We start from the raw sequence: 21,789 nt of genomic DNA, 5'->3' as shown, positions 1-21,789 counted from the left end.
ATAATTTAGACGTTTATTTAATTATTACAGGCGGAGTCTTTTAATTGTCTTTTGTATTTTTTGCATCCGAATTATGATGTATTAATATATATAAGTATAAATTATTCTATATTTATTCTCTATGGAATTTAAAAGTCAGTTTACAAGCAAAACCAAGTACCTACTTAACTTAAAATAAAGGAACTATACATGATTAGTTTCAACGACGTTTTCTTTCTTCTTTCTCTTCTTACCTTCTAGATCAGCGTAAATGTCTTCTAGACTTCTCATTTTCGTCTCCGGTACGCAGAAGATGAGGTAGAACACGTTGGCTAAGCAGATAAAACTGAAGATCCAGAAGGTTGAATGGTACCCAATCCAGGAGTTTAGTGGAGCGAAAAGTTTTAGAAGTGCAAAGTCGGTTCCCAAAGATATAGCCATTATTAAAGTAGCTACCGTACCGCGGAGCTGTAAACAAAATAATAATTTTTAATTTGAAAAAAAAGTCCTTAGCGTTATTAACAATGTGAGTACATACGTTAAAACTCAAATTTTTGTAATCAATATTGAATTTCTTCGAATTGTGTAATATCTCGATATACCTAATCTCATATTAAGGATTCAATCAAGGTACTGTCAGCAGCAAAATCTCTCAACTTATACTAATATTATGAAGAGGTAAAATTTGTTCGTTCGAGGGGGTATTCTACGGACTAACTAAAGATCCTATTTTAATTTTGTTTTACTTGTAGAAAGCTACTTTATTCCTGAATGCTATATTCACATCATACTATCATTTTATCTACTAGGACATGCGAACGGGGCGGGTCTAGTTATGTAAACATGAGAGCAACAGTCGTCGGGCGTACCTGGAAACTGAACATCTCGGTCATGATGACGAAGGGCAGCGGCTGCAGGCCGGACGCGTCCGCGAAGATGCACGTGCACAGCGCCGCGATGGGCAGCCAGCCCGCCGCGCCCGCCGCGCCCGCCGCGCCGCGCGCGTAGAACCACGCGCCCAGCGCGCACAGGCTCACGCCCGCCGCCGCGCTCGTCACCGCCAGCAGCGGCTGCAAGCGGAGACTGGCTTTGCCTCAGTCGCCCCAGTGCCGATGTGCCGATGTGCCGCTTACTAAGCTACGCTCCTTTGTCTCTTATGCCTGTATCTACCCCGGATCTCTCGAACCAGACGAGAGGAATACTATAGGTCTGTATAGATTAGCCCATGAGTGCGGACAGATGACACGATTCGTGATAGGATTTTTGCAAACTTGATAACGCAGCTAAAGTAAATCTTATTTACGTTCGATATAATTAGCTTGTATGTACGATCCAGTTACTGACCTTCCTCCCGACGCGGTCCACGAGTTGGCACGCCAAAAACGATCCAAAAATCTGGACGACAGCTAACAAAATCGACTGCTTGTTGGGAGAGAGGGCGATGCTCGTGTCGGGGTCCTTTCCCGCTTCAGCGAATATGTGGCTGGCGTATACGAGAACAGCAATGCAGCCGCAGAACTCTCGGGTGAGATTCACTATGAGCGCCACCCAGAATGCTTTAAGTGCAGTTTTATCGGCAACTACAACAAGATAATTCAAAGATAAATCGAGCAATACTTACTTGGTGTTATCTTGGATCAGCAACATAACAATTCACTTAAAATCATAAATTTTAGATACATAAATAAAACATAATCAGCCTGTAAATTTCCCACTGCTGGGCTAAGGCCTCCTCTCCCGTTGAGGAGAAGGTATGGAGCATATTCCACCACGCTGCTCCAATGCGGGTTGGTGGAAATTTTAGATAAAGCTAGATAATTATATAATAATGTTTCTAAATGCGTTACTGATTGTCCATTTGAAACGTGAAAGTATTTAAAATACTCAATATTGAAAAAAAACTGACGCCCCATATGTATTTCGCTAAAATTAATTAAAAACATCATATATGATATTGCTCCGTATATAGCAGTAATTTCCTAACTTGTTAAAACGTTGTAAAGTTTTACCACTTTTTAAATCTAGAAATAGAAGCGATCCTAGTAATTACAGGTCTATTTCTATACTTCTATCTTAATATTTTAAATATTTTTTTCATTACGTTACAAATACTATTTACCATAGCGAGCAATTTAAACAAACAAAAACTCAAACATATTTATGATGCATGGGAAAAATCACAGAATACTAATGGATTTAACTTTGAACTACGATTTATCAAAAGCCTTTGATTGTGTAGAACACGAAACGCTTTTATAGAAGAGCTCTTCATCTCATTTTTTCATACTTAAGTTAAAAAGTTCAACAAGTTTTCATTAATGGAATCTGAATCTGCGTTAAAAAATTGGTGTTCCACAAAGATCAATTTTAGTTCCTTTTCTATTTCTAATATATATAAATGGTCTTTCTTTTTGTGTTAAAGGTATTTGTAATAATATGTTGTTTGATGACGATACTTCACAAATTTTAAAGGTTGACAGGAATGAAACAAATAAAAATATTTTTACAACAATCTTACGTATGTATTCACAATAACGAGAAGTAATGAGGATACGAAAAGGATAAGCTTATAACGCCATGTTTCCGACTCTGCAAAGTCAATAAATCCTTCCCGGACGAAGGTTTTCGTTTTTACAATAAAATTCCGCAGATACTTTTTTCCGTTTCATAAATAGAAATATATATATTTTTTAAAAGTTTGAATTTTGTTAAAGACACATTATTAAATAAAGCATATTATTCAACACAAGATTATATAGATAATAAAAACTTGTTGCATTTCAGGTGGAATATTTAATATATAAATGTGTTTAACAAACGTAACTTTGTATTTCAAATATTTGAAAACAGTAACTACTGAGTTTCTTGCCAATATATTTTTATCTGAATAAGCAATGTGTATATTTTATTTCCTACCTATATATTCCTACCTATATTCATTTATTTATCATTCATGCTCAATATTTATAGGAAGTTCATACGGTTCGTTACTATGTGTGTGTTGTGCAACAAATGTTCGTCACAATAACAGAAACATGAAAACGCGTTTGAACATGTTATGACTACAATTTAAATTGATTCAAGTTTGGTAAGCAAAATGGCGGCAAGCGACGATTTAATATCTAAAGTAAGTTCACTTCATTGATTTCATTGACATTTAATAATCGCAAATTAAAAAAAATCAGCACGGACATAAATAAAATTTGATTTCAATCAACAAAATTTTAAACCAGTAAATCCCTGCTTGTATCTTGATGGAGAGTACACATGTGGCGTAATTTCATCCAACGCTGTAGGTTACCTAACGATATTTTGAGCCTTTAATTAAGCGCATGAAATCTTAGCGGTGTTTCCCGTGTTTGAATTTGAAGTCTTCAGCTTAAATTCATGTTAACAGTATCGTATCGTTTTCAATTCATTGCTCTTGTTGCGCTAATAAGAATGACATTTTGCATGAGTTGTTTGAATCAAATTAAGAGAGAGCAGTGCCATCTATAATATTGTAAATACGAAAGTAACTCTGCCTGTAATTTATTGATAACTTGTAATTTCCAATAACTTAATTATTATTTAAATTTAATTTAGTGATCACTATCCGTAACGGTTTATTATTAAGTATTATGAGTATTAACACGAATAGTTAACTTCGGACTAAACTTCGGGCTCGTATATAATATCCTCACAGAAGACATCAATAATTTATTATTTCAACCACAGTTAAAATAAAAAAAATATAAAAATAAATTGTCCCGATGCCTGCGGGTTCAAGTCCAGGCCCATAATTTCCATGAGCTTAATTTTTTGTTTAAAATTCAACTTACAGGCTGATACTTTATTTTCTATCCACTTCATTAAATAAATGTTGAAACTTACCTATATATAAATAGGCTACTAGTTTAACTTTTTTGTCAGCTTATATATTGACGAGAATTAGTCCTTGATAACGTTCGAGTCATGTTAAATCATAAATGTATGTTTTTCTTAATAATGATTCATTGATATCGTCGAATTTGACGACCTCCGTGGTCGAGTAGTGTGTACACCGGTTTTGATGGGTACGCCACTCCGAGGTCCTGGGTTCGATTCCCGGCCGAGTCGATGTAGAAATAAAGTTCATTAGTTTTCTATGTTGTCTTGGGTCTGGGTGTATGTGGTACCGTCGTTACTTCTGATTTCCGTAACACAAGTGCTTTAGCTACTTACATTGGGATCAGAGTAATGTATATGGTGTTGTCCAATACTTTTAACTTATACTTAAAATTTCGACTACAGTGCGAACACAAGTATTAGTTAATGTATAATGTCAATCATAAGAAAGAAAATATATAAGTGTAAAGCCAATAAGGTAACAGTGGCGGACTAAGCCCCTCAGAGGCCCGGGGCGGCAAAGCTGAATTAGGCCACAGCTTTAAAAAAAAAGTAGTTTTATAAGCTTTATATTCAGTTTACATCTGTGTGTATACATAAGTGTTTATGTATACACTTATAAATATAATATATATTTATTTATGTTTATGTGTAGAAAGTCTAGATGGATGTAGAGTTTAGTGATTTGATCTTGATGAAATTATGTAGGTACTGAGCACATTCTTAGTCTTGTTTAGGATTTGATCAGGGGAACGCGGATGCATTTGGGAGCCCCCCAAGACTGGAAACCCGGGGCGGCCACCCCTTCCGCCCCCCTCTTAGTCCGCCACTGATGTTATAATTCATTCTTCATAACATCGTACCTCCTCTAATTTAGGATATCATGTAGTGAACCAAAATATATTTACTAAAACAACATATGTACTACTACTAATATCAAGTCTCACTACTATTAAAGGTATAAACTGTCCTCCAACATAGACCCTTCTCAAACATATCCATCTGGCGCCCTGTCACATATAGGAGATACAAAATCTAATCAATGAGATGACATTATTTACATGATCATTTTTTTAACGTTCTATATTCGTCAATGACGCATTTGCTACCCCAATTGACCCCCAGAACGGCATCTGACACCAAATAGAAGCAACAAAATTGAATGGCTGGCAAATTGAAAATGATGACTGGGCTCAAATATCAAGGACACGACCAGAGATCACTTCGCCAATTGAAACAATAAATCTGTTTTGAAAACAATATTTCTACATCCGCCTTATCAAGAGGAAACTAGAACGGTTGTGTTTGAATATTTATCTTTCTGCAAACATTTTCTTAAAAAGTGGAGCAAATTTCTTAACAGGTCAAAAGGAAATTACAGGGATTATTAAAATGGAACGAATAAGCGTATTTTTTGGCGAAATTAAGTCTACGGTAAAGCTTCAATAATAAATAAATTCTGAGATGTTTAAATATTGAATGATTCTTCTCAAAACATTGAATAATGTCTATATGAAAGAAATAAAAAATAGTTTATGAGAATTTATGAAGATATATAACATTAATACAATAAACAAACACATAAATTTTCGGTGTCTTGGACTGGCAATAGTCGAGATTTGAGATACTTACATAATAATTTAGGCGAAAATTTTGGTTCACACGTCGTCTGTTCGATGATCAATTTGTCTACTTCATCACTGATAGCCTTATCTGTGTGAGGAACGGAGCGAAGCCAGCCTAGAACTTTTGCCGTTTCCTAAAAATAAACATATTTTCTTTGTGGCAAGGCTTCGTGCAAGTCATCTGTATAGGTACAACCCAAACATCATATATTCTATTAGTGTAATTACAGGCACAAGGGACGTCTTAGCTTCCAAGCTTGGTGACGCATTGGTGTGTTGTGAGGAATGGTTATTATTACTTACAGCGCCAATGTGTGCGGTGGTGACCACTTACCATCAGGTGGTCCATTTGCCCGTCCACCTGCCTATTACATAAAAAAATATGTATATTCATTCTTTCATGTAAAGACATTGGTGCCGTTGATCGGTTTAAAGTCGTTTATAAGAAGGCATATTAATAACTTCGGAGCTCCTAGACAATGCACTTGTAATAGCCCATAGGCAGTGCACATTTCGAAATCCCCATACACTCAACATACTTCCAAAAATATATGCGTTCATAATGCAAAATGCAATGCAAAAGCGCGTTTCGTTAAAAAATCTCCTCACGCTGTGACTTCTGATTAGACAAAATATAATGATAAAAATGAATTTGTTTCGAAATGTACTTAAACTTGACGATGTGATGTAAAGAATCAAAGCAATTAGATATATGATCATTAAAGTTTTGTTACATCCAAAATAAATTTTCATTCGAGGAATAAGAAAATCTTGAATGCGGACAACTGCCTTATAATTAATCCGACCCTGATGATGAGAGGTTGGAAATAGGGAACGCAAATTTGTTTGCATACTCGTGCACTATAGTATATCCTGCAAAAAACCCTTAATACAAGTAGAGTTACCTCGTTTTTGCCACATTTGATGAGATAGGACGGTGTTTCTGGTAGCCGCAGCAAAATGCAGAAATGTATCAGTGGTATTGCCAGTAGAATCCATAGTACCGTGTGGAATGGGAGGAGGTCACCCAGTATGAACACCAGCAGATTACCAACGGTCTGTGGAGTAATATTTTTTCCATAGTTTAGTACTGAAACAAAAACAGACAGACAAATCCTCAATCAAGAGCAGTAGCGGTACATCAAGCTTGTGGATAATTATCACTATTGAGTTAGTTTCTTCTCTGATTATTATTTACCCAATACATATACTGAACACTACTACAGAGTTTACTCTAACATAGCTTTCTTACGTAGTTGAAACATTATGGAATCAGAGACAACGAGATTTTACTACTTTTGACTAATATCATATATTCCTAACATCTTGATTTTTGGTATTATTACTAGAATGTTCTGTCAAAGACGTAGAAGCTTCCCACGCGCTTTTAGGAATTTGTTCCTTGTTACTTTATACGGATGACAATATTGCTAAAGTATTAGTACCCCCGTCGCAGTATTTCCAATCTTTGTATGAAAGCATTAGAAATGAGAAAAACATTTACAACGTTATTTTGAATTAATTCAAGAATCGTGCTCGATATTCGATAGACTACGATATTGTAACAACACTAGACGCTTATGTTATCAAACGATATTTACGAATCTATAAGGAAAATAGTTTATTTTTCCTGGATTGATGAAGTATTGAACTAGGGTTGTCAATTATTATACTCTTGAAATAGAATGTGATATTTATTTTTTATTTATTAAACAATCATTTTTCCAGAACTTAATCGATGTTGTAAAAACTTTTTTTCAATTCTCAATAATTAATAAAGTATACGTATTGTTTTTATACCTGCGGTAAAGTTTTATTGGTATTTCTATATTTACTCTGCAATAACAATTATTCAATTAGGTTGTAGGTATATAATACCTAAGTACATTTAAGCTATTGTATCTTGGTAAGTCATGTTTGGTAAATTATTTATTATTTTAATATAATATTGAAGGATTCAGTAAAAGAAATAATTTGGTTTATTATTATTATTATTAGTTATAAGACTTATTTTACTACTAAATGACTATGTAATTATTATTAAAGTTTTTTCTCGTTGGTCTAGTGCCTAGACATGAAGGCGTCGTCTTGGCCCTCCTACAGCCCCGACGTCCGGGGCTTAAAAGATAGGACGTGACCCTGGGGCCGTGGACGCGTGAGGTGGGGGCCTCACGTTTCCTATTTCAGACGGTACACAATACCGAGGAGTGGGGGGGGATTGATATCACCTTCGCCACCCGAGAAGAGCTCCGCTGAGCTACGAGCAGAGCACAGTTCTAAGTCTGGATGTTGAAAGTGTGTATAAAATCCCGTGCCTCGGAAAGCGCGTGAAGCCGTTGATCCTGCGCCTGTGCTCTTTCTGGTTGAGTCCTATTTTCCGTCCCAAAGGATTATGAGCGTGAGGGAATAGAGAGTGCACTTGTTTGTGCACACACTCGCGTACTGTAATATGTCTTGTATAGTTGGCTGGTCTCCCTTGAGATGTGCCGACGTGACCGAAACGTACACGTAGTGATCGTATACTCTTTGAAGCGAACTATCAAATATAATATATACTGATAAAAGGCAATGTGATTAAGACACAGACTACTAATTTTTAACAATTTGACATATTCCCAAAATTTAAAACCTCATGAACGTTAATAATAAATAATAAAAACTTTTGACAACCCTATACGTACCGTAAGCCGTGCTGGTGTTTTAACCATGAGTGGTGGACATCTCAACTGAAGAGGAAATTTTTATACAAGATTTATTCTAACGATCGTACAAAATCTAACGTAGATACGGTGTATTTTTTTATTGTTCATGTTTGTTATCGATTGAATAAAACCTATTTTAAACGAATTCAATCTTTTTAGGAAAACTGGCCGTTTCGAACACTTTAAAAATATTTGTCTGCACACGCGATACTACGCGAAAAAATGCGAATGTTTTTGTCAGAGAATTTCTTATACAAAGCGATGATCATTGTTTAATTTAGGCAAATATTGTTCTATTTATAAATAATTATCATTTATATGCCATATTTTTATTGAATAAAATAATTAAAACTTGTATAGCTATTCTATAAAAACGCAATAGTATATAGTCGTATAACTTGAGAAAAATTTGAAAGCCGACGTACGTGATACGTTATTTTGATTGATTTAATATATAATTCTGCATATTCGTGTGCATAAGCTACATTCACTCATCGGCCGGTTTCACAGTTTTATTTTATACGTTTTTTCGGCTATTGCGTCTGTTTTTGTAGCGAGTTCACACACAACCGGCCGGATCTAGGGGATCAGGGGATAGGCATCTATAACTTTAAATTGAGTTTCTTGCCGGTTCTTCTCGGTAGAATCTACATTCCGAACCGGTGGTAGCTTTACTTTAAGAAGTTTGTTAACTGACGATTCAAAAGTGCTTGTAAAAGCCTACTTGAATAAAGTATATTTTGATATTGATTTTGATATAGATTAAATAAACATTAATGAGACACCCGACTGAAAAATTATGATGGATTTATTCATAAAATAATAAACGACCTTTACATCCTCTTTTATTGTTTTTGACCCTTTAAAGGACAGTACACCGGATCCAGTAATTAAAATCGATCAGAGCCGATTAATTAAAAACGATCCTATCGATACGGATCTACTGTACATATACAGTGGCGTCGAAGCTATCACAGTAAATGAAAGGACGGTTAGTACTCGTTTATATTTTAAGGCTGCATTATTTAAGGCTGCTAAAGTTGACGTATACTCTATTCCAATCAGAACAGGGAAAAGCGAAATAAACAACATACGGCAGCAAATTGACGCGATGTCATTGGTCGAGAGCTTGATTAATCTATGATATTAACTATGGATTTTCGAAAAAATGGCGTTTTGAACGTCTACGAAACTGTTATCGGAATTTTGGAAGTGAAATTAAAGTGGAAATAAGTGCTTAAGTGCAATAATGTTGTATTATAAATTAATTAATAAACTCTTAATAGTGCACAACATAGCTGAGTTATTAGCGAATCGCATGAAATACGTAAATCTAAGGTTTGTTTATCTTTTTTCCTACTTTCATTGGAATAGGCTATAAAACGAAATAGACGAATAATAAAAAAGTTAAATTTTCGAACAAAATAATTCACATGGAAATTAAAACAAACTGAAACACCGTTTGTAAAATGAGTTCAACAGCCTCTAAAACGGCAACGCCGCGCTCCCCGCACAGTCCCCTTTGCTAAGTTGATAAACATACCTATTTGATTGTTTTTTAGTGTTTGGTCTCGAAACGCCATATGTTATTAGTATTATTTCCAGCAAAGTATAGTAGAGGTACTCTATAAAAAGAAACTCAAAACACACCGCGTAATATCAGAATGTGATATTTGACATGACAATTGATTTATAATAATTGGAAAATTTATAGGTTATACGTATCACAATGGCTTATCACACTAAATCGGTTGGCAGTGAATTCTTACAGGATCGCATCGCTGGTTTGTCGTACATAGATTTAGAATGGAGTTTCATTCAATTTTTATCGTACGAATACGTTCTTTTATTTATCTAATTTGTAAAAAAAAAAAAAATATCCCGCTGAGTTTCTTTCGCCGGTTCTTCTCAGGTCCGAGGTGCTAAATTCCGAACCGGTGGTAGATTTTTGACAATCAATAAGCAAGTGTAAACACTTCTATATTGAATAAAGATTTTTGATTTGATTTGATTTGATTTGGTAATTCAATAAAATAAATGATATACCTGTGAGAAAATAACGAAGGTGCCGGTCATGCCGCGTATACTATCCTCGCTAATCTCTTTGACGTACAACGGACAGACCACGAAAGCTCCTCCCGAGCCGAATCCAATCAGTGCTCGCGCACCGATCAATGCAATGGGGTTCGCGGAGATCAGCTTCACCGCCCAACCGAGCTGAAACAACCGAGTATACTCGTAGATTATTTTTAATTTTTTGGATGTTTATTGTCACACTTAGGTCTTATTAGGTTTTATTAAACAAAATTAATTTAATTTTCAAGCCCTAGGTTTTCTAATGTACATGTAATTTATATAATTTAGTTTGTTTGCAGATTGGTTTGGTCTCTTTGGTAATTAATTCAAGGTCATTAATAATAATTAATTAAAATAATACGTAAAGAAAGAAAATAAAATTTATTTCCATGGCACCAATGCCATGCACCAACTTCTCTTTTTGTCAACTAGATGACGTCATTGTATACAGGATGGTTGTTTATCATCACGTGGCAAATTTTATCACCTATAAATAATAAAAAATCGTAGCGTCCTACCGATATTGGTACTGATGCAAAAAGCAGTGCGTTTTTTCTTCCAAACTTATCCGCCGCTACCCCATATATAAATACAGCGATGGGGGCGAATATAAACATGATTGACGCCATCCATGATACGTCTTCTTCGGATAGAGGTCCGTTTGAAGGCGACGAGTCTCCCATCAGGAGGGCCTTGTTGGGGGATATCCAGCCCATAGCGGTACCATAGGCTAAGATAGGCATGCATACTGAAACAAAAATAAATCTCAATAATAGAAGTACTTATTTACCAAGCTCCGGTAAGTATTAACCAAACGGTAAGGGTTTTTAAACTTATTTTTTTACTTTTGAGTGGAGTGTTACTTCTGTGGTGGTTTTCGAGTTCCTACTCACAGAATAACTCTACTACAAGCTGCTCAGTGGCAATAGCTTGCTACTAGACCGGAAGCAGTCAGTTTGACTTATATATTCTTATTTACTGACCTAATATAAATAATTCTTATGTAAATAAGCGTATTATTCTTATCGAATAAATAAATCACAAACGATCGCGTGCGCACCTCATTTAGATCGATTAATATTGAACGTCATAATAATTCCACATACCCAAATAGTTATTATGATTTATACGAGCTATACGAAGTATTAAAATTATCAATTTAATGAATTCAGCTTGTGGCTTTGTCGTGAGTCGGTGTCGCGCTTAATTTCCGTATATGAAGATTTAAGGAATCAATCACCTAAATCTTTGCATACTTTTCGTTATTCCTTGTACCCACCACCCACACACGGACACTTCATATACACGTGTATATTAAAGCCAGATAGTACTTGTATATGTGTGCGTTATTACACGACAAACGTGATGAGTATCTTTAATCAACAAAAAATCTCATAATTTTTAAATATTTAATAACTTCGAATAAATATAAAACATTTATGACGTGTGTTGTTATAATTAATTGAAAGAATGCATTGCACCCATTTGTATTTATACGGAGAAATTAAATATTTTGGCAACGATCTATCTACGACTAGACGGCACTTGAAGTGTGAAACATTTTATACTATGGATGAGGCAAACAGTGTTAATGATTTTATAACGTATTATAGATATTCAACATCAAGTTCTTATTATAACAATACTTTAAAAATATATATTAATTTTTGTTGACATGAATCGAAATACTTTATTGAATTAAATTGCTAAAAGGTTTTATGAGGACCTTTATGTTCAATAATTAAATTGAATATAATGTAGCTGGTTCGAATGGTACCGAGTACAATGCAAGAGTTACGATCGAAATTTTTCGTCTAATTTCGGCAATGTTTATTTATTATACTCTTGTTTTGTTTATTATACTCTTGTTAGTTCACGGAGTTTAGATAGTTTGCATACCGTTGCGAAGAGAGTTTATGGGAGATAAGTGCAGTTTTTTTAAATTGATTTAATGAAATAAAACACTAAAATTCCATAAAAAGGTTACTACTTCAGTCAATTAATATATTATTGAATACGTTTCAGTAATTGTGGGTATAGCAAATGCGTCTTACTGTAATCAGTATTGTTTAATTAAAATTAATAGACAATGAAAATAAAAAGCTTGTTTTGTATATCTATGTATTTATACCTAGTTATATATTTTAGAACGTTTAACTGAAAATCAATAAATATACGCTTATCCTCTGCAAATTATTAAATAACATGTACATTAGTATAAATTTATTAATAGGCAAAGTTAAAAATATCCGTAACGTTTCAATATTGAAATAGAATGTTGAAAACTTGTATATCATTTTAACCTATTTAAAGTAAGAAAAAAAGTAAAAGTTTCATGTTCCACGGCCGGGTTCCGGTCTTCTCTCCTCTCGAGGAGGACGTTAGGAGCTTATTCCACTATGCTGTTTTAATGCAGATTGGTGGATTTTTTTTATAAGACGCGTGAAAATTTCCTCACAATGTTATTCTTCACCAGCGGGCATAAAGCCCACCTTCCCTTAGTACGTTTGGACTCAATCATATAATAAATAATAGTAATAATATATTGGACAACATCACATACATTACTCTGATCCCAATGTAAGTAGCTAAAGCACTTGTATTATGGAAAATCAGACGTAACGACGGTACCACAAACACTCAGACCCAAGACAATATAGACAATTATAAACATTTTCTACATCGACTCGGCCGGGAATCGAACCCGAAATTTCGGAGTGGCGTACCCATGAAAACCGGTGAATACACAACTCGACCAAGGAGGTCGTCAAATGTAATCAATACCGTAATTAATTCATCATCCTACGCTTGTTCATTCTTTATATTTCATCATATATGTATATCATGCAGATCGATTAGTACGCCCTGACCCTCTAGAATAGCGAACATTAACTTACATTATAATCGAGCACATTAATTTAATATCGTAATTCGTAATAAATAATATTACAGAGTGAATGCCGTATCTACGTTTTATAAGTTCCTAGTCATGTGTTAGCTAAAAATAAAACGTCAAAGGGTTTTGTCCGTACGTAAATCTAAATATATAAGCAGGAAAACATAATCATATACATAAGTAATATATACATGTATTATTTAGGTCACATAACATCTTAGTACATAATGAATTCAAAACCTTTTATAAAAAAGTTTTTATATATTTACAAAATTTCGTATAAAACTTCCTCTTATAATAAGAGGAAGTTTTACACATTCATTCAAAAAGATTTAACCAAAATATAGGCAAGAACAAATGTTGCATGTAAATAAGTTTGTAATAACAATACGTAATCCCCTTGAACAATAGCGTGGATGATTAATGGCTCATAATTGACGGACTCATGATGTCTTAAAATTTATATTCAATGAGATAGAAAATCATCTTTAAAGGCCGGTCTGTTTGATCAATTTTGAAAAAATACAAACACAGGCAGCAACACGAACAAAAAACTGAAGTTGGACACTAAAAGGTATCCCGTGTTAACATTTCTACAACAATCAATAGCGCAAATCAAAAATTAATAAACAGCAACTATAGAACGCCTAAAAAACTGCCTTTGAGATATTGCGTTAGACAAAGCTTTTAATACATACAAGTAAAAACGCCTTCCAAATATAATTATATATTGGTATACGTTTTATGTTTAGAAGATTTTTCAGTTAGATAAAAACAAAAAATGTCTTTCATTTATTAATACAAATTGTCGCCCTTATATCAGCGAAATTGTCTATCAGCGGCCTCGGTTCTTTAGAATATTAGCGGTTTTATTAGTCTTAGTCATGCATGTTTAATTATTGGCCCCATTATCATATCTAGATATAAACTCGTAAGATCCTGACCATTGCAGTCCCAGCGGTACAAACCAGTTGATTTCATATTGGTTTTGATGTTGTCACTTCAGACTTCGCAAGGCTATTACTTTTTTAGCCTTAACCCAGGTCCTAAGCAGCTTTGCAGGACTATCGATAGTTTGACTGTCGATAGTTGACCTCGAAAACTATTCAGGATATCGATAGTATCGCTAGCTCTCTGTAAGCAATACTCTTGGCAGCAGCAATACTATTGATACTATCGATAGTATCAATAGTTTTGGACTATCGATAGTTTAGGTTAAAAGTAATGGTTTTTGCAATACTATCGATAGTATTGCTCATGGGCAGCTATCGATACTATCGATAGTATTGACACGTGACAATATTATCGATAGACTATTAATACTATCGCTAACACCTTAACTATCGATAGTGGACTATCGATATGCAACACTATTCCTAAGCGTACTAATATTTTGTGGATGAAAATAACCACGACCTAATAATTGCCACTCTGTTCCACTTGAAGGACTAAAGATAAACGACAGTATTATTTATTCGATGCAGTTTGTTAATAGTTTTGATATATTATACATTTAAATTAAAATAAAAAAAATCTTAATGAATGTTTCTTAATTATAATATACACTATAATGTCATTGTTATTAAAAAGAGCTTTTCTGACATTTTAAATACAGATCGCAATTATAGTTTAACTCTAATTACAGATCGTATCAAAACAATTTTGCTCAGAAGTGTATCCGTATTTGCTAAGCAAACAGATTTCGTATGATAAGTTAAACACAGCATATTAAGTGCATGTTTATTTGAATATCTTTAAGTTTTTTTTTTCAAATAATTTCAAAAGATCTTGATGGATTGATTAATCTAAATTTGAGTAACCTCCAGTAACTTTTGCCCTTTTATAACCAATGTGAGTTTAGTTTAGTATTCGTTTTTTTTCTTAATTATAAGTATTGTAACAGGCTCAAGTCGATAGCTGTTCATTCGGTTTTCGTAAAAAACCGGTATATTACTGCAACTAATCTTGACGGTAATGCCAATTGGATCCTGAATGTATTCTGTGAAAATTCCCTCACGATGTTTTCCTTCACGGAGCACGAAATGAATTATAAATAGAAAATTAAGCACATGAAAATTCAATGATGCTTGCCTTGGTTTAAACCCGCGTTTAATCATCGGTTAAGATCCACGCGTTTTAACTACTGGGCCATCTCGCCCCATGACTACATATCCAAAAATATTCAACATTCAACAAAATTTGAATATAAAACGTATTAAGTAACACAGTCTTACCAAGGAAGCTGGGCAAATAATTTAAGTGATATTAGTTTAATTGTCCAGTGAGTTGGAAAACAGCACAAAAAGCCTATCAGTTTTAATAGATCGTACACAAAATTGTTAAGAGATTGTAATATTGTAACTGTAGTGTATAAAGTTAGTTAGTGACACGTTTTTTATTTTCAGTGAATTCTGAAAATAGTCGTCTCTGTTTAATGAAGAATATTAATATGGCTAAATACCTAACTAAAATACAGACACATTACTTTACCAAAAATGTTTCAAAGATTTAAAATTAAATCCAAAAATGTGTTCTCGTAATTTTTTTTTAATTAACAGTGTTTTTCTAGACCATAGATTTATATAAGTTTTTCAATATATTAATGATATTGTACCAATATTTAAGGATTGTGACATGATTTTATACGCTGATGATCTAAAATTAACTAGAGCAATTAAACAATTTTCTAATTTTGTTTTATTATAGGAAAATATATGCAAATTAATTGAATACTGTGATAAGAATAAAATGGTCCTGAATATTAACAAATGTTAAGAAAAAGGATATACAAAGTCTGGAGAATAGACGAAAAATAATGTCAATGAAGTTTTTATTTTATTTATTCATCAATAATATTGACTGTCCGGTTTTATCAATATTCTACTTAAACGTCCCTCGCAATAATACCCGTAATACGAGTGATTTATTTTATACCAGACTGTATAGAATGCAATTAGGAACAAAATCCATCACATCGAGATTATCATTGTTATACATCACCACGTAAAAGATTTAGACATACGTCAGGATAACCGCCCTCAGTCCAAACGAAAAATAAAGAATTTTATTTGTGCTTAATTCTAATCATATGGTTTATCTTATTGGTTGTATTTATTATTATTTATTATGTAATATTTAAAAAAAAAAAATTATAATTCTCAGCTGTAATCATAGACTATGTTTAATTTATATTTTTAATAAATATTGTGTAATGTGATAGGGCATGGTGAGACTACCTTTTTTTTTTTTTTTTTGTTTAACGAGGAGGAAATGCATTTACGCATGCCGCCCGGTCGGGGGACCGGGACGGGTATGTGGGACTCAACCGGGGCCTAATGCCCCGTGCCAGGGCACGCTGATGCTAATGCCCTGTCCTACCCACTAAAACCATCCTCGGGTTTCCACCATGCCGCCGAGTGGTGAGGCAACGGGATCGCCAAGGGCATGCAACCGCGACCCCACCAGCGGCAGCCGCCGTAAGGCGGCTGAATATTCATGGAAAGCGCGCCTAGTGCGCGCCTTCCCCCTCATCCTCCACGTGGGAATGTGGCGAACTCCCCCGAGTCCGCCACTGGAGGCTGGGCGTCAACGAAGCTGACGCCCTGCGGCGGATAAGATGGTAGGCTCCGCCGCTGACCGCCGGTGTAAAACACCTGGGAGGCTCGAGTAGCGAGCCCTCCCACTCCCTCCTAGCCAACGAGGCCACTCACATGGTCCGCCCTGACGCCGATCAGGGACGTACCAGGAGCGGCCCCGCGGCATCCCTCCCGCCAGTCTTAGCCGCGGCCGACGAGCAAGCTCAAGCCGGCCCCGTTGCCCAGGGCACACCACGAGGAGGTGACTGACATGTACCCCAAAAAAAATAATAAATATTGGACAACATCACATACATTACTCTGATCCCAATGTAAGTAGCTAAAGCACTCGTGTTATGGAAAATCAGAAGTAACGACGGTACTACAAACACCCAGACCCAAGACAACATAGAAAACTAATGAACTTTTTCTACATCGACTCGGCGGGGAATCGAACCCGAGACCTCGTGGAGTGGCGTACCCATGAAAACCGGTGTAGACACTACTCGACCACGGAGGTCTCATGGTGAGACTACCTGTGTTAATAATAGTAGAACATTTTCCCGAGATAATTTTGAAATGTATTTTTTTTTTATGTGATATTGTATCTACTGTGGTTGTCCTACTGAAAATGAAATGAAATAAATAAGTTAAGTAATATTTTTACATCAAAAGACAATTCACAATTCGCTGTTTTAAGTGTTAGCAGAATACAAGCACGTATATTATTTAAATAAAGAGAAATAATTTTTAATCTTACCTTAATACCTACCAATATAATTTTTTTTTATTATTAACAATATTCTTATTTGTAGATAAAAAAATACGACTACTTTATCCGGTTATCGCCTATGTTGCTGTTTATAAAAGCCGAAAAGCGCGGCAAAACTTGCGTGTTTAAACTAAAAGTCATAATGAAATAATTTGAATTTAATAAAATCTATTTTCGAAACAATTTCAGTTTAAGAATTGAGTATTTGTAATTTATTTTATTAAAATTTGATTGATATTAAATTTATGTTAAAAAAATTACAAATTTTATAGAGACGTTAAAAGGCAGGTTATGTATGGGTTACACTTACCGACTATGGACATGAGCACCTGATTATGTTTGCTTCCATGATTCTCTGATTTCTCGTGTGTCACCTTATACATTTTATTCACCATATTTTAAAATATTCACAGCCAAATTTTAGAATAAAAATTATTCTATCACAAAATAATTAGTTTGAAAAATAATTAATATTTATCAGATCCTTATATTATATATAATAACCGACATTATTTTTGAATTTAGAACGTTAATTCCCGTTTTTCGCGCGTTCGTGATCAGCACCACGGCGATCCGTATTGACTGCCAGGTAAGTGTTCCCGCGGTTTATATAAAGGCAGGCTTTCGCTTACATTAATTGATATTATTTATTATCTGTGCATTCTATTAATAGTTGAAAATTAAAAAAACAAACCCTTACAAATTATTAATGTATGTTTAATTTTTTTTTATATTATTATATAAGTTAGTGTTATAAATGTGGAAATAATAAAAAAAAAAAGTTGTTTTATTTAAAAGATTCTTCACCATATTAAAAGTAAATTAAAAATATCGACTCATACGACGCAATTAGATTCACATAATAAAATTATCAGTAAAATATATAAATAATAGAATATATTTATATTCTTAATTATTTTTTAATATTTCCGAGGATTTTTTAATGTTAGTATAGAGATTATACTGAAAAAACATTAAAAAAATTTTTTATAAAAATATAGTGCCACAGCTTATATAACTTAATCAAAATAATTCTAAGCCTTGCGTATACTCGTGTATGGTCAGTTAATCCCAAGAGAATCAGTTGGACATTTTCCTCTGCTATCTCGCACGGTTATAATAATATTTCTTAGAAAAATTCAACAATATTTTGTTCGTGTTCACTTAATTATAATTCGTAACTAACTCGTTTTCATGTTTCTATGCTATTATGTAACAAATTATTAAAGATTTGCGGCTTTAAAACACATACATACATGATTATGTATGTATAATATAAAACTATGCTCTATTTTGGATATCAATTTAGCACTGACTGCAGCTGTCAGGACGATTACAAGAACTAAACATAGTGAAAAAAGATCAATTTCTCAACCTTGAGTACTGGGTGGGATTTAATAATTTATATTAAAATCAATAACATATGTGTAAAATAAATATATATTAATATCGTATTTTAGAGATAAGAAGATATTAAGGAAACAATTCGGAATATATTATTTGTTTTTTCTTAAAATAATTAAAATATAATATTTAGGCTGAATGCACAATGCACTTGCATAAAAACTTTTTTGTTCTTTTCTTTTCTCTTTAACGTTGCTTATTTGCACAATAATTGATTTGCGTTAACATTGTGGCCATTGAACGCCATTATTACGATATAATCATTAAGCCAGTACGAGACATCCGAAGAATTATTTGTAAAAGTTCATTAATTTGTAGAATTATATCATTCTCTTTTCTTTACGATCTATTTGTTAAACATTAGGGATTCAAAGAAATAGTTTTTTATTTGGCTGTTTCTTGATCACGAGGTCACGAGACGAAGCAGATGTTACTGATCTATTTTGATAATTTTTGAAATGAAAATAAAACTAATAATAATATATAAATATATATATTATATTCATAATATTTAGCAACGAAGTACACGACGAACATACAAATTGATTGTGGCATCGGGCATGACGTCATAAAAACGTCATGCTGTTTTCCGTCATGACACATTGCCAACAAAGCGATTTGACATCTTATACAACATAATTTATGCAATTGCCTGTATGCTGAATATATTCGTTCATGCCCATTATTTTTTTTATTGTCAGTATGTCTGACATCGGGTTAAGATGAAGAAAAGACTGCCCCTTCGAGGAATCCCCTTCTCCACACGTAAACATTCTTATCTCACACAGACAGCATCCTATATAAGATAAAATGTCTTCATTAAAAACATTGTGTTAATAACATATCAGGGTGGGTAAGAACCAAGGAGAGTACGAACTACAAATTATCTTTCAGAAAGTTATATACAATGATTAATTATTTAAAATTATATTACATATATTATTGTTATTGTATGATTATTATTATTTAAAAAATTATATATAATTACGCAAAACAAACAACACAACACTAACAAATCAAATCAAAATTTACTTTGCTAGTTTCGGTCCTCGGATTCGCTTATATACATAAATCCGGAATAAATAAACCTATCTGAAATTCCAGTTTATTTTTTCTCTATTGATAAAAGGAGGGGATTGCATTACAATTACGCTTTTGTTTATCTGTATTTGTTAGGCTGAATTCAAATATCCTTTGCTTAATATTAAACATAGGTAATGGACAAAAAAAAAAAACAGCAACAAACCTACTTCATTCGGTAGAGCAATGTTTATTTCATTACTGATTGTAAACGATTCGTCAAAGACAGAAGGTTATCAGTCGTTAAACGTGAGAGGAAAACATAAGACGAAATTGGGAATCACCTAGCCAGTTATACGTAATCAATTTAAAATCGATACTGTTTCGTCGTTATTGGATATGATTAAGCGTACATAAGTCAAAGGAATAAGCAATATATTTATTCATTAGAATAATACTATTTAAAAATGTACTTTTTATTAACTTTCAAATACGTTAGAGAGATATTTTTTATTATTTTTACATAACATACATAAACAGCCTGTAAATTTCCCACTGCGGGGCTAAGGCCTCCTTTCCCTTGGAGGAAAAGTTTTGGAGTATATTCCACCACGTCGCTCCAATGCGGGTCGTTGGAATACACATGTGGCAGAATTTCGTTGAAATTAGACACATGCAGGTTTACTCACGATGTTTTCCATCACCGCCGAGCACGGGATGAATTATAAACACAAATTAAGCACACGAAAATTCAGTGGTGCTTGCCTGGATTTGAACCCGAAATCATCAGTTAAGATTCCCGCGTTCTAACCACTGGACCATCTCGGCTCTTTATTATTTTACATCGATGATTTAAAATAAAATACTAATAATAAATCGTGTACTAGATTGTTAACAATTTGTCAATTTATCGTAATCGAATCGAAACGTATTCGTTGCCGTTACGCTGTTTACCTATTCTAGTATATAGTTCTAATTGCCGATATTTAGTAGGATTGGAACAGATTCTTTTAATACACACAAATATATGAAGGTATACACACATGCATGTATTCTATTTCCAGTACAAGCACGTAGTACTCTGAAACGTGTAAACATTTAAAAAAAAACAAAAGAATAATTTTTTTCTTCTTCCCGTTTAAATAATATAAGAAGTCTTTATTACAATGTATTCCAATATATTATATAAACAGTGCATTATGTAACTAATTGAGATCAATTTATACTGAACCCTCAAACATACCCTTGACCGTCGTTTTATTATGTTTTATTGTTTCCTGATGACTGACACAACTGTCAATCGAATTTGTATGCGACGTAAACAAATCGACTTCAAAATAATCTTCCAAATTTAGTTATCAAATATAAAATTTTAAACAACATTCACGAGATTCGTGAACAAGACGTTCGAAGATAATGTCGAAATATCGAGCTCCACCAAATAAAAATAAAAAAAACATGGTAAATATTCCGTATTAAATACTTGTTGAAATATAAAATCGGTTTTGGGACACACATTTTCATATTTACGTTAAAAAAATAAAAAATGTATTTTTTCATTAAAACAACTTTAATAAACACAAAACATCAAGATGTTCCTGATATGAGTCGTCTATCATTTAAGTTTTTTTATTGTCAAATGATTTTAGTTTCGACATATTTTTAGTTTTTATTTAATTAGGTTTTTAGGCACGCGGTTCTTTTTTAGTTAAACAACATTCTTTGTTCAAACAAAATAAAATATAAAACGGATGAAAATTTAACCATAATTCAACTTTGAATTGAATTTAGATATTTTAATGGTCGCGTCGATGGTAGCGTGGCAGCCATCTTGGATCGACAGTTACATTTAAGATTTCCCGCGCACCACGTA

The 21,789-nt window shown here is 33.6% G+C and overlaps 1 protein-coding gene across 1 annotated transcript; it reads right to left on the bottom strand.

The window, feature by feature from the left end:
• Nucleotides 1-53: 53 nt before the first annotated feature.
• LOC113401807 (facilitated trehalose transporter Tret1-like) lies at nucleotides 54-17,962 on the bottom strand. Its single transcript, XM_026641863.2, has 8 exons — nucleotides 17,803-17,962; nucleotides 10,768-10,997; nucleotides 10,220-10,390; nucleotides 6,377-6,529; nucleotides 5,479-5,605; nucleotides 1,324-1,559; nucleotides 849-1,049; nucleotides 54-447 (listed from the first exon to the last, which is right to left on the bottom strand). The coding sequence occupies exons 1-8, from the start codon at nucleotides 17,885-17,887 to the stop codon at nucleotides 184-186; spliced, it is 1,467 nt and encodes a 488-aa protein (XP_026497648.2). The 5' UTR covers nucleotides 17,888-17,962; the 3' UTR covers nucleotides 54-183.
• Nucleotides 17,963-21,789: the final 3,827 nt, after the last annotated feature.

Source organism: Vanessa tameamea, chromosome 25, assembly GCF_037043105.1.
Source record: "Vanessa tameamea isolate UH-Manoa-2023 chromosome 25, ilVanTame1 primary haplotype, whole genome shotgun sequence".
NCBI classification, from domain to species: Eukaryota; Metazoa; Arthropoda; class Insecta; order Lepidoptera; family Nymphalidae; genus Vanessa; species Vanessa tameamea.
The sequence above is the reverse complement of the archived record's forward strand: the minus strand, read 5'-3'. Positions and strand labels throughout refer to the sequence as shown.

Bases quoted from the DNA above. Each gene is read 5' to 3' on its own strand.
- LOC113401807 (XM_026641863.2), bottom strand. From the start codon at position 17,887: ATGGTGAATAAAATGTATAAGGTGACACACGAGAAATCAGAGAATCAT. The intron at 10,998-17,802 runs GTAAGTGTAACC...TTTTTGTTTCAG, and splicing joins GGTGCTCATGTCCATAGTCG to TATGCATGCCTATCTTAGCC. The intron at 10,391-10,767 runs GTAGGACGCTAC...CGGTTGTTTCAG, and splicing joins TTGCATCAGTACCAATATCG to CTCGGTTGGGCGGTGAAGCT.